This window comes from Oncorhynchus gorbuscha, linkage group LG03 (genome assembly GCF_021184085.1).
Source record: "Oncorhynchus gorbuscha isolate QuinsamMale2020 ecotype Even-year linkage group LG03, OgorEven_v1.0, whole genome shotgun sequence".
Classification (NCBI taxonomy): Eukaryota; Metazoa; Chordata; class Actinopteri; order Salmoniformes; family Salmonidae; genus Oncorhynchus; species Oncorhynchus gorbuscha.
In genome coordinates this window covers 58,145,652-58,160,042 of record NC_060175.1, presented here as the reverse complement: position 1 = coordinate 58,160,042, position 14,391 = coordinate 58,145,652, and the positions used below count along the sequence as shown (strand labels likewise).

Below are 14,391 nucleotides of genomic sequence, written 5' to 3'. Positions count from 1 at the left end.
CCCGTCTAGTGTTCAACCTTCCCAAGTTCTCTCACGTCACCCCGCTCCTCCGCTCTCTCCACTGGCTTCCAGCTGAAGCTCGCATCCGCTACAAGACCATGGTGCTTGCCTACGGAGCTGTGAGGGGAACGGCACCTCAGTACCTCCAGGCTCTGATCAGGCCCTACACCCAAATAAGGGCACTGCGTTCATCCACCTCTGGCCTGCTCGCCTCCCTACCACTGAGGAAGTACAGTTCCCGCTCAGCCCAGTCAAAACTGTTCGCTGCTCTGGCTCCCCAATGGTGGAACAAACTCCCTCACGACGCCAGGACAGCGGAGTCAATCACCGCCTTCCGGAGACACCTGAAACCCCACCTCTTTAAGGAATACCTAGGATAGGATAAAGTGATCCTTCTCATCCCCCCCCTTAAAATATTTAGATGCACTATTGTAAAGTGGCTGTTCCACTGGATGTCATAAGGTGAATGCACCAATTTGTAAGTCGCTCTGGATAAGAGCGTCTGCTAAATGACTTAAATGTAATGTAAAAATCTCAATACTTTGTTATATACCTTTGTTGGCAGTGACAGAGGTCAAACGTTTGTGGGCCACAGTGCAAAATGTCAAGTCAAAAAATACCGTGCTGCTTCATGGGAAAACAATGAATTTATACAGAAAAAAAATCTAAAATTAAAGTTTTGAACATTCACACCTGTAGAGCTAAAGTACGATGGCGAGAGCTTACCCATGATGCTACACAACGATTTAAGTCAATAAGTCATTGTTTTATTCAAAGTATGATATATTTGGGCTTGTAGTGACAAATCCAACCTGCCCACGTAAATGCTTTGTCTTTTCCTATGAGATGACGTGGAAATTATTTTTTGCCTGTTTAGTTTCTTGCCTGGGTTTTATTTCAACCTTACCACCCACCAGCATGGCATTGTTTATTAAATTAAACTCCTTCAAAGTTGTTCCTCTTCGAGTCATGACTGAGCCAAACGGCTTTTTGCCATAACCATGGAGCAAATTAAAAAAGGGGTGCAAATTTATGCTTTATCCCCCACCTTTTCTTTGCAGAAAATTAACAATCTGTTGTAGTTTATAAATTTTCTATATCAATTTTATAACTGGTATAATTGTATTGCATGACTGTATCGCATGATAGCTTCTGTCCCTCTCCTCGCCCCTACCTGGACTCGAACCAAAGATCCTCTGCACACATCGACAACAGCCACCCTCGAAGCATCGTTACCCATCGCTCCACAAAAGCCGCGCGGGGGGGGGACAACAACTACGTCAAGGTCTCAAGAGTGAGCGATGTCACCGATTGAATCGCTATTAGCGCGCACCCCGCTAACTAGCTAGCCATTTCGCATCGGTTACACGAGCCTACCCTGCTCCCCTGTCAACCCAAGATGAATGGTTTTGACCACTTCACTACACGCTTTACTGCTTTGATTGGTGCAGCCCCTATGAGAACCATGAGCAAGGGCTGACTTGGCTTTGCTGTACCGCAGCCTGCCAGTAGCCTACCTACCCAAGATTGCACCATGTCCATTACAATGTAGAAAAAGCACTTCTCTGGTGGAAGATGCCAAAAACTATGTGGATAACGAAGTCAAAGAAAACATTTTACATCTGTGGAAACGTTTTCCTATTATGTGAATGACAAACCCAGCTCCAGAACTATTAGCCAGCTGGCTACTATCTTGAGAATGGTGTAGTTCAAAAAAAATCTGCAACAGATAACATTAGCTAGCAAGATAAGGTTAGCAAGATACACTAACAGCTGTCATTTCACTATTTGCTGGCATTCATGTTAAGCCCGAGGCCAGGCCGCAACTTTCAGGCCCTACATTACCCAGGTCTGACTGAGTCTGACAAAATGAAGGCCCGGCCCAAAATAACTGACTCCATTAGTAAATCCATTAGCTGGTCCTCTCTGTCTGTCACTTGCTCCCTGCATGAAGCGCACGCGGCATGAGCTCTGATCTTGGCAGCTTAGTCCGAGTATCCATAGCAACGGCTCTGCTTGGGCTGCTCTGCTCAATTGAAGACCCAATTGACTGAGCCAAACGGCTTTGCCGTTAGCTACTTTTTGTCACACTAGACTTTGACAAAACTCAAGCAACATTATTTTCTGTGAAATAATCTCTCGTGTCTTAAAACAGGCCCTACTCGACCCTAACCCATATGATGTCGGGGCCCGTCGGACTCAGGTAGCAGGGCTCTAACGTGGATATCACCAGGAGATTCTTTCCCACCCCAAATTCGTGAATATACTAGCCTGTGTCAGTAGCTTGCGTCATCCTTCGGAGGTGGAACCTAAACAAGCATTTCCCCTGGGCAGGATTGCACACCCTCCAACCAGGTTTTCTGGAAATCCAGGAACCTTCAATACATTTTGCAACCCTACTCACACGTCTCCATACGCGCCACACACAATTCTGCACACACCTCAGGTACACATGTAATACACCATGCACACACAACTTCCTCCTAAACTCGTCATTCTCATCTAATCTGGTGCCCAGTGGAGTGATGTCAGTCAACATCTGCTGCGTAGTAAAAAATAATAATTGATCAAGCCACCAATAAGTCAGGTGTACTGCACACACACATATCAGGGATTGACATGAACTTTTTTGGCCAGAGATTTTTTTACTTGTCCAAAAGCTTAAGCCACTTGTGGTCTAACGCTTTCAGCCAAAAGGGCGCTTGCTCATTGACAATGTTATCGCCCCCTAGTGGCCATCCCCCAAACTTGTTTTTAAAAGTAAAAAAAAAAAGAAGACTGCTACGCATTTGGCTTGAGAGAGAGAGACCCGAGAGGAATTATGACATTGACAAAATATATTGAGCAGAGCCAAATCTTTTCAAATAGCCCATTCCACTCCAGTGGAGCTGTTGCTCCTAAGGGATGTGTTGTAGCCTAACCCTATCTGGCTATCTGTGTGTGGCGAAGCGCACAGATGGAGTGAGTGACAGTCAACAAGCCTTGCTGGCTGTCTGTCTGTGATCGGCTGTAAAATCATCATGGGCTGCAGAGCAAATCTGCTGTCCTCAGAACTGGATACATATAAACTGATTTTCTTTTTTTTGTGCCTCCTCCTGGTCTCTTATTAGGCCTAGGCTACAATATGTGTTGTAGGTAGGTTGCACATTGCTAGAATAATATGGCAATAGGCCTAGGCCAACTACGCATAATTTCTTTCATAAGTTTTCCTCAGCTGTAGCACAAGTTCTTTTGACTCATTAGAATTTGACCATCTGAAGATCGCTTGCGCCATTTCACTCACTGTGGCCTAAAATATGTAATTAAAAATACATCTGTGAATGAGAATAGCATAGACTCCTACTTTCATATTTAATTCCAATTTAAAAGCTGCAACTTTAGGACAATAAACACTATTGGAATAGTTAGGAAAATACTCTTCATGCTTTAATGACATTTCAGGTCTGTTGAAATGTATCATTGGATTTGTACATGCTGCAATTGTTTCTTCAAATCCTTAGCCTCTGTTTTTGGGTTATTACCTTAGGTTGGTAGAGCATGGCGCTCGCCAGGGTAGTGGGTTCATGTTTTATGCACACATGACTGTAAGGTTATTCAAAAACAACTTAACTTTGAGGTAGCAGAGAACACCGTTCCATTCATTCATTGTTTGGTCATGAAATAGCGCAGCAGAAGAAATCTAGCATGAGTGAAACTGAAGGAGTGGCTTAATAGGGACGTCACATTCATATCAAGTGGAGAGAACATTGAACATTTGGCCTTCTTTAACAAGACACAAGTGTCTATTGGCCTAGATCATCTGACATTTGAGAGAGAAAAAATATATATTTTGCACTGCTTTGGTGAAACTCTTAGCTCGGTCTACATTGTTCTCTTGCGTTGTGTAAATATAACATTAATTGAAGTAGGATTTAGGAATATAGGCAATTTACTCAATGTCAACCATGCACTGCCTGATCCAAATCTGATCGGAGTAATAGATAGATTATTTTTTACATGTTCATAAGGACGACTGAAATCTATATTCTGGTTGTCTGACCAAAGTTTTTTTTTTCTACTTGCCCGGACAAGCAGACGAGCCTTGATGTAGAGCCCTACACACACACACAGCATCCGACCTGCCACTCACTTGCACCTCAGGCCGGTGGCCAGCTTGACAACGGCAGGGGTTGAGAGAGACGATCCAGTCCAGAAGCCACATGGCCCAGAGGCAGGGGAAGGCTCGGCCAGGCTAACCCAGGAACGGTGCTCTGATCTGGGGCTCGCTCGCAACACCTCTCCCCAGCTCTCCTCTGTACCACACCAGAACTGAACACACTGCACAGCTAATACTAGTGAGCTACTGAGGCGAGAGAGAAAGAGGAAGTGAGAGAGGAAGAAAGGGAGGGTGTGGAGGGATGAAGACTGGAAAGAGAAGAGGGAGGGAAGGAAGGAGAGATGAGATCAAGACTGTGAGACAAGAGAATAGAAGGAAAGTGCGCGAGAGCGCTGCAACGGAATTCAAAAACTGGAAAACTCTTCCCCGGTGTTGTGTATATTGAGACCAGCACTGTTAGGCCATTTTAGGACAACCAGAGACAGAGCCGGAGGATTGGAGGTGTGTGTGTGTGTCTGGGTTTCCTTTAGCAGGTCATTTAAAAGCCAATAAAACAAAATTGCAGCCGAGCCAATTGTCCAGGAGAAGAAATTAAATCCCATTGCGAAATAATGCTTCTGTGCCTATTCATTGATGGAAATACCAGTCTAATCAAATTGTATTGGTCACATACAGATGTTAATGCAAGTGTAGAGAAAAGCTTGTGCTTCTAGTTCCGACAGTGCAGTAATATCTAACAACTAATCTAACAATTTCACAACAACTACCTTATACACACACACAAGTGTAAAGGAATGAATAAGAAAATGTACCTATATATATATGGATGAGCGATGGCCGAACAGCATAGGCAAGATGCAGTAGATGGTATAGAGTACAGTATATACATATGAGATGAGTAATGTAGAGTATGTAAACATTATATAAAGTGGCATTGTCTAAAGTTACTAGTGATACATTTATTACATCCAATTATTAATTATTAAAGTGGCTTGACATTTGAGTCAGTATGTTGGCAGCAGCCACTTAATGTTAGTGATGGCTGTTTAACGGTCTGATGGACTTGAGATAGAAGCTGTTTTTCAGTCTCTCGGTCCCAGCTTTGATGCACCTGTACTGACCTCGCCTTCTGGATGATAACGGGGTGAACAGGAAGTGGCTCAGGTGGTTGTTCTCCTTGATGATCTTTTTGGCCTTCCTGTGACACTGGGTGGTGTAGGTGTCCTGGAGGGCAGGTAGTTTGCTCAGGGTGATGCAGCTTCTATCTCAAGGCCATCAGACTGTTAAACAGCCACCACTAACATTGAGTGGCTGCTGCCAACACACTGTCATTGACACTGACCCAACTCCAGCCATTTTAATAATGGGAATTGATGGGAATGATGTAAATATATCACTAGCCACTTTAAACAATGCTACCTTATATAATGTTACTTACCCTACATTATTCATCTCATATGCATATGTATATACTGTACTCTACATCATCGACTGCATCCTTATGTAATACATGTATCACTAGCCACTTTAACTATGCCACTTTGTTTACTTTGTCTACACACTCATCTCATATGTATATACTGTACTCGATACCATCTACTGTATGCTGCTCTGTACCATCACTCATTCATATATCCTTATGTACATATTCCTTATCCCCTTACACCGTGTATAAGACAGTAGTTTTGGAATTGTTAGTTAGATTACTTGTTGGTTATCACTGCATTGTCGGAACTAGAAGCACAAGCATTTCGCTACACTCGCATTAACATCTGCTAACCATGTGTATGTGACAAATAAAATTTGATTTGAAATTTGATTTGATTTGCAGACTCCACTACCCTCTGGAGCGCCTTGCGGTCGTGGGCGGAGCAGTTGCCGTACCAGGCAGTGATACATCCCAACAGGATGCTCTCGATTGTGCATCTGTAAAAGTTTGTGAGTGTTTCTGGTGACAAGCCAAATTTCTTCAGCCTCCTGAGGTTGAAGAGTAGCTGTTGCACCTTCATTACCGCACTGTCTGTATGGGTGGACCATTTCAGTTTATCCGTGATGTGTACGCTGAGGAACTTAAACTTTCCACCTTCTCCACTACTGTCCCATCGATGTGGTGCTCCCTCTGCTGCTTCCTGAAGTCCACAATCATCTCCATTGTTTTCTTGACGTTGAGTGTGAGGTTATTTTCCTGACACCACACTCCGAGGGCCCTCACCTCCTCCCTGTAGACCATCTCGTAGTTGTTGGTAATCAAGCCTACCACTGCAGTCAATGTAATTCATTTGACCGGTCATGCTTATCGGTCTATTCGGTTAATTTGCATAATTTTGTGGAATTAAATTGACACGTGTATATTCGTTCTGTATCTTACAGCATTTCCTGCCTTTGAGCAGAAAATCTGTCAGGCAGCACGAGAGCTGATGCTACAGCTCCTCAAAACAGCTCTTTCGTTGCTGCTGTTGTGAAACCAACTTTTATTTACCAATCATTGCGCAACAATTCTAAATGTAATTGTGTGTTAAAAACAGTTTTTATGACCACAATTAAAAAGAGCAACTATTTTTATTTCTCAACTGGTAATTGAAGTGCGCTTCCCGTTCACCGTTCAAATGCATAGGCAACAGAAGGCAGGCTTCACTTTGCAATGAGCTGAAGGCTTTATGCATTTTGAAAACATATACTTAATTTGAAACCTTAAATGTTTTACTACATATTATGAGGCATGTCTTAGCTTGCTTCAAAGTAGCCTAGCCAAAATCCAACCACATCCGGATGTCAATTTTTAATAAAGACTTCCATATTGGTTTTCAAAACACCTTTCTTTCATTGTCTAGTATATTGATGAGGGAAAACATTTGATCAATTTCAGAATAAGGCTGTAATGTAACAAAATGTGGAAAAAGTTAAAGGGTCTGAATACTTTCGGAATGCACTGTATATTATCAGCATTTTTAAAAATTACAATGCAAAAAATCGTGTGTAGCACCTTCAAACTATTTTTATAAAATTATTAGTGGGACTTATGGTTGTGCAAGGCTTATATTTAGCCTAGGTATCATTTTACATGCCCTGAATTCATTATGATTTTGTCAAAAAAAATGTACTCAAACGTAATCAAATACTAATGTCCGTTTGGGTATTTAAATAACCTTGCCCGTCCACATCTAGGACCACTAAATTCTCTTCCAAGGTGTGAAACTCCATGCTCTATATCTAATGATTCCTGCAGGGCAGACACAATCCATCGCCGTCAGTCAGTATACATGCAACAACCCTACAGGTCTTCGGCCCTACGAGCACTGCTATGCTATCACACTTACAGCCCAAAGCATGAGAGCAGCATATGTGTGTGTGTGTGTGTGTCAGTGTTTGTGTGCTCAGAGGAGAGAAGGATAATTGAGCACATCAATAATTGGCAGAGCTTTGGCTCAAGCATCATCTCCCCGAATCTCCACCACACATAGGTACACATAGGTACTAAAATGGACCATACTGTCATGGGAGCACCACTGTCAACAGGAATAATGTTAACTGTCCTTTCATTTATTTGTTCATTCATTAATGAGTAGTAACAGCACGGGTTCCTTCTCCATTAAACCCTGAGGTAGTGAAAGGAGAGGAGGGAACCCCATTGACACGATTGGGATGCAGCCCTGGACAAAACAATGGCATCAGGGCAACTTTCACTTCTCATGTCAGTTCAGTGAATGAGTCAACCACACAAACCAGGATAAGAAACGCACCGAATGGACGACAGCAAAATGAGGACTTATGTGGCATAATGAAAACCTAAATACCAACAGAAAGATTCCAATCAGACTTATCTAGCCGATAACCAGGATCTAAGACCATAATGTCAATTCGGCCATGCAGAGGAGCGCTCTCGACAGTCCAAATGACTAACTAATTTAAAAAAGTGACTGGGCACTCACTTTTTGCCGGGTTTTTTCGTCTTTGTCCTTTTCTTCCTCGCCTGGAGTGCAAGAACTGTCACGGGGGTAGACGACAAAAAAATAACTTTACCATCGTTTCATTTGGCAGACCTTTCATAACAGTACGTATTAACGTTATTTTGATACCAAACCTGGTAGCTAACGTTAGCTAGTTAATTCTACCATTGGTAGCTGGTTATAACGTGAACACCACGGTGTTCCATAGTGATATAAGGAGGGCGAAAGTATATGCACACAAAGTTGCAATATGGAACTAACGTTACCTAGCCAGATAACGTTAGCCGCTAAGATAGCTAGCGGGCAGGTGTTAGATGCTGAAATGGCCAGACTTAGTTAAGTTAGCTAGCTACAAAAATACAGGCGTTCCCCCACACGTGTGTTTTTATTTTATTCAATTGCACAAACTAGTTTTAATCATTTTTATCAAATCATATCAGGATTGTGCAACTGTGAAAACCTCCACCGCTAACTAGCTTTACAGCTCACGATAGCTAGCATTTCGTAGCTAGCTACAACGCGTGGTTGGCTATTGTCTAGTTCTACACAACAAACAACAAAAATCCACGGCCTTGACAAGTCCTTCAATAACAGTCACATGTCCAACATCAACGGCCTCAGCTTGTTGGATCATGGATGTGCGCATTCACTGATACTGTTCATTTATCGTCCTTTTTCTTTAAGCAGATTTACCTTTCCTTTCCATGCTGTAAACGGGCCCGGGGGATGGGGTTCAAGCTGGAGTTGAGCGAAGTGTTTTCAGTGTAGTAAGTCAGAGCGCAGGCGTGTACCTTGGTCATTGCAATCTGGAATTCTTGGGACGTCCATAACCCTAACCTGTACCAGAGTATGTGAACGGAGTTGAGCGTTCATCCGTCCATGCCATTTCCTATCGCTTCACGCTCACCAGGAAGGGGAAAAAAACGGTTGCTCCATTAATTAAAATCACAATTTAACCAACACACCCAACTATTTTTGTGACTACTAGGCCCTCATTGGTTGGGGGGGGGGGGGGGGGGGACGTCCCAACGATCCCAAATAGCACGGACCGGCGTCCCGTTACAGGCAAAACATCACAAACGTTCCCTCTTGACCATGGCCACTTAACGTTACTACTGTGTCCCTTTGCTCGGCCTACATGAAACAAAATTATACTTTTTGCTACATGTCCTCTTAGAAAACAAATATGTTTACGGATCATATTGATATATGACTATATCGAATCGTTTTAACTGAATAAACAGTAATCCTGGTTCACTTGCCCCAAAAATCTAGCATCATGCAGATGTGGCCCAGGCCAAATCTCGGCCCACTTTATTGATAATCGATTACTACCTTTTCCAGAACTTCACTGTCAGAACTTCAAGAGCCAACGTGTTCAACCCAACACCAGTGAAGTGGTGCCACCTAGTGGTAGCAGTGTGCACAACACCATACCTGGGTCGTATTCATTATGTCCATTCTGTTGCAAACGTTTCTTAAACGGAAGCAAACGAAACGGGGAGTGACCTACCCGAATTTGTAAAATAGAAACTCTCGTTTTAGTTGGAAAACGAAACGTTTTGCAACTGTTTTGACTAATGATTATACCCTTATCATAGGTACAGTTAAAACAAATAGAAGTGTATTGGTTGTGTACACAGTTTTTCAGATGTTATCACAGGTGCAGCAAAATTATTGTGTTTGTATTTCCAACAATGCAGCAATATTTATCAATACAATAACAATACACATATAATAACAAGAAAAAAATGACAAGAAATTAATGTGCAATATGCAGAAATTTTAGCAACCGCCACCTGGTTGCTAAAATTAGAATAGTTCACCTAATTTCAGTTTATGTGACAACACAAGGAAGTGTAGGGAATAATTTTACATTTTACACAATCATTTAGCAGACACTCTTATCCAGAGCGATTTACAGGAGTAATTAGGGTTAAGTGCCTTGCTCAAGGGCACATAGACAGATTTTTCACCCAGTTGGCTCAGGGATTCGAAACCAGCAACCTTTCAGTAATAAACTATAGGACTGTTTCGCTAGCACAGACTGGAATATGTTCCAGGATCAATCTGATGGGATTGAGTACGTACGTACATATCCCAACTGGAAGCCATGGATTACAGGCAACATCTCCATTGAGCAAAAGACTAGAGCTGCTACTTTCAATGAGCAGGACACTAATCCGGAAGATTATAAGAAATCCCCGCTACGCCCTCTGACGAACCATCAAACAGGTAAAGAGTCAAACCTGGACCAAGATTGAATCCTACTACACCGTCTCTGATGCTCGTCGGATGTGGCAGGGCTTGCAAACTATCACGGATTATAAAGGGAAACCTAGCCGTGAGCTGTCCAGTGACGTGAGCCTACCACACGAGGCAAACACTTTCCTCAGCATGTAGTCCCACAGATGAAAAAAAAAATGGTCAACAGACTGTGGTAAATGCTGTCAAGTGCCCAGAAACCTGAGGCGCTGCAGGGACCTTTGACCTAAATATATTCATAGGATAGATCGTGTGAGGGAAGAGAGGGAGTGTTGAAAGAAGGGGGTCCAGAAGAGGGGCGTCAGCTTTTCTATGCTGCTGCCAGTCAGTGGGAAATGACTGGATTGAAATAACACTGCAGTCAAATATAATATTTCAAAACACATTTGCTAATGGAAAGCGCTAATGGTAATGTTTTTAGTGTTCATAGAGATTACACTACTACAGTGCCTTCGGGATGTATTCATACCCCTTGACTTATTCCACGTTTTGTTGTGTTACAGCCTGAAATCAAAATGGTTAGATGTAAAAAATCTCAACCATCTACACACAATGCCCCATAATGACAAAGTTGACCTGTTTTTATAAATATTTGCACATTTAATTAACATGAAATACAGATCTCATTTGCATAAGTATTCAAGCCCTTACAGTTGACTGGGGTAGCTGGGAAAGTCTAAGAGCTATGCACATCTGGCTTGTACAATATTTGTTTCTATCAATTCCCCATTACATACAGTACAGTGGAGCAAAAAAGTATTTAATCAGCCACCAATTGTGCAAGTTCTCCCACTTAAAAAGATGAGAGGCCTATAATTTTCATCATAGGTACACTTCAACTATGACAGACAAAATGACAAAATAAATCCACAAAATCCCATTGTAGGATTTTTAATTAATTTGCAAATTATGGTTGAAAATAAGTATTTGGTCACCTACAAACAAGCAAGATTTCTGGCTCTCACAGACCTGTAACTTTAAGAGGCTCCTCTGTCTTCCACTCCTTACCTGTATTAATGGCACCTGTTTGAACTTGTTGTCAGTATAAAAGACATCTGACCACAACCTCAAACAGTCACACTCCAAACTCCACTATGGCCAAGACCAAAGAGCTGTGAAAGGACACCAGAAACAAAATTGTAGACCTGCACCAGGCTGGGAAGACTGAATCTGCAATAGGTAAGCAGCTTGGTTTGAAGAAATCAGCTGTGAGAGCAATTATTAGGAAATGGAAGACATACAAGACCACTGATAATCTCCCTCGATTTGGGGCTCCACACAAGATCTCACCCCGTGGGGTCAAAATGATCACAAGAACGGTGAGCAAAAATCCCAGAACCACACGGGGGAACCTAGTGAATGACCTGCAGAGAGCTGGGACCAAAGTAACAAAGCCTACCATCAGCAAGGGCATTGAAGATGAAACGTGGCTTTGTCTTTCAGCATGACAATGATCCCAAACACACCGCCCGGGCAACGAAGGAGTGGCTTCGTAAGAAGCATTTCAAGGTCCTGGAGTGGCCTAGCCAGTCTTCAGATCTCAACCCCATAGAAAATCTTTGGAGGGAGTTGGAAGTCCATGTTGCCCAGCAACAGCCCCAAAACATCACTGCTCCAGAGGAGATCTGCATGGAGGAATGGGCCAAAATACCAGCAACAGTGTGTGAAAACCTTGTGAAGACTTACAGAAGACATTTGACCTCTGTCATTGCCAACAAAGGGTATATAACAAAGTATTGAGATAAACTTTTGTTATTGAACAAATACTTACTTTCCACCATAATTTGCAAATAAATTAATTAAAATCCTACAATGTGATTTTCTGGATTTTTTTCTCATTTTGTCTGTCATAGTTGAAGTGTACCTATGATGAAAATTACAGGCATCTCTCATCTTTTTAAGTAGGAGAATTTGCACAATTGGTGGCTGACTAAATACTTCTTTGCCCCACTGTATATAACTAGCTGTAGCCTACATTTACCGTTAATTCCCAATGCAATGTTGGTTTGGTTGCAGTCAATATATTTTATTACAGTCATTTACCTTTCTCATTGACGGAGTGAACATGTGTTTTGAAAAACTCACAACCTATGCTACACTTGTAAGAAACAAGTTCTTGTTTATTTCAATCCTTTTGCGAGTTTTGTCAATGTATTCATTGTCTTCTGTTTGAAATGCTTCTGTCAGTGTTGAGTAAGGATATGCACCTGATTTCGCATATAGAAGTAGCACTAGACTAACTGGCCTGCGCACAAATGTAGGCCTATACAGTGCATTCGGAAATAATTCAGACAGCTTGACTTTTTGTTACATTACAGCCTTATTCTAAAAAAATTAAAAATAATTGCCTCATCAATCTGCACCCAATACCCCATAATGACAAAGCAAAAACAGTTTTTTAGACATTTTTCCACAAAAAACTGAAATATCACATTTACATAAGTATTCAGACACTTTACTCAGTACTTTGTTGAAGCACCTTTGTCAGTGATTACAGCCTCAAGTCTTCTTGAGTATGAGGCTACAAGCTTGGCTCACCTGTATTTGCGATGTGAAGTAAGGTTTTCATCGAGCATCTCTCTGTACTTTTGCTCTTTTCATCTTTCCCTTGATCCTGACTAGTCTCCCAGTCCCTGCTGCTGAAAAACATCCCCACAGCATGATGCTGCCACCATTAGTATCGCTTACGCACTCCTGTAGGCTATTTTATTTTGCTGCTTTGCCTGGGCAGTGAGCTACCCTGAAGGAGCAGAGCCTATATCTCCAAGACTTGCATTATTCATTGCTTAAAATAAATGGTTAAACGTACTTCTACATGCCATTTTCTTTCTGGTTTTAGTTACACCTTCTAGAATTCAACAATGTGGTGGTATAACTATATTTATAGCTGAACACTAACAGTAATGCATATTGTAGTCAATAGAGGAGAGAAGACAGAGGGTGGTCTCTCATCCAGAACAGCCTAATGGAATGCCCTTTAAGATCATATACCCAGATGGGATGGAGCGTATTAGGAGATTCCGTCTCATTTATTTAGTCATTTATTCACTTGTTGAGAAACTCAGCACGATAAATGTACATTTCAGGCTGAATTACAATAGTTAATGTTGGTCTTGTGTTATGATGATGTTTGATTTTGTGGGGGAGGATGAGGATGCCTCGAGCAAGGTTTTTACCCTCCAGGTGGCAGCGGGCTTTGCAACGCTGAAGAGCACGATTAACGGGTCATTGGAGGAGAATGAAATTCAGGAGTCCACAGCACTGGGTGTTGTGGTTGTATGTGAAGGATGTGTAGATGACTAGCCTGATACTACTTTATAATAATAATATTAGTAATAATAATACATTTAATGTTTATCTGACTACAGTTGAACTAATTGATAGTTATAAACTTTGTGTGGTTGTTTCTGTCAGTGGTGGAAAAAGTATCAAATTTTTCATACTTGAGTAAAAGTAAAAGAAGAAGACAGTGAGTGTTCCTGAGTGGCCGAGTTACAGTTTTGACTTAACACTACTTAGAAATATATGGCAAGACCTGAAAATAGGTGTCTAGCAATGATCAACAACACATTTGACAGAGCTTGAAGAATTTTGTAAAGAATAGTGGGCAAATGTTTCCCAATCTAGGTGTGGAAAGGTTTTAGAGACGTAGCCAGAAAGACTCACAGCTGTAATCACTGCCAAAGGTGCTTCTACAAAGTATTGACTCAGGGGTGTGAATAATTATAAATTAGATATTATATTTTCAAAACAATTGCCCAGATTTCTACAAATATGTTGTCACTTTTTCATTATGGGGTATTGTGTGTGGATTGGTGCAATTTGTTGAAAATAAATTGGGGTATGAATACTTTCTGAAGGCACTGTATATATTTATTATATATTTGAATCAATTGTTATTTCCAGTGGAATATCCATGTTTAACTGAAGATTGCTCAATTCCTGCCTTTAACTCTTTATTCTTCTTGCTGCTAAATGAGAGCTGGCAAATATGTACCTGGAGTATTCTGAATGCTAACATGTAGCAAGTGATAATGTCATGCCATTCCTTTTACCATATGCTGCTGCAGTCTTCTCCACTCC

At 41.6% G+C, this 14,391-nt stretch overlaps 1 protein-coding gene across 4 annotated transcripts in view; it reads right to left on the bottom strand.

The window, feature by feature from the left end:
• Positions 1-8,964, bottom strand: part of LOC124031630 (SRSF protein kinase 1-like) — a 59,014-nt gene extending 50,050 nt beyond the window's left edge. Inside the window, exons 1-3 of one of the 4 annotated variants that reach the window (XM_046343113.1) lie at positions 8,737-8,964; positions 8,026-8,080; positions 4,130-4,404 (exon numbers count right to left, since the gene is read on the bottom strand). In XM_046343113.1, coding sequence (XP_046199069.1) covers positions 4,130-4,404; positions 8,026-8,080; positions 8,737-8,843 — 437 coding nt within the window. In that variant the 5' untranslated portion in view covers positions 8,844-8,964. Of the gene's footprint in view, positions 1-4,129; positions 4,405-7,780; positions 7,783-8,025; positions 8,081-8,736 lie in introns of all 4 variants that reach the window. The other 3 variants (XM_046343114.1, XM_046343116.1, XM_046343115.1) reach the window with 3 other exon arrangements.
• Positions 8,965-14,391: the final 5,427 nt, after the last annotated feature.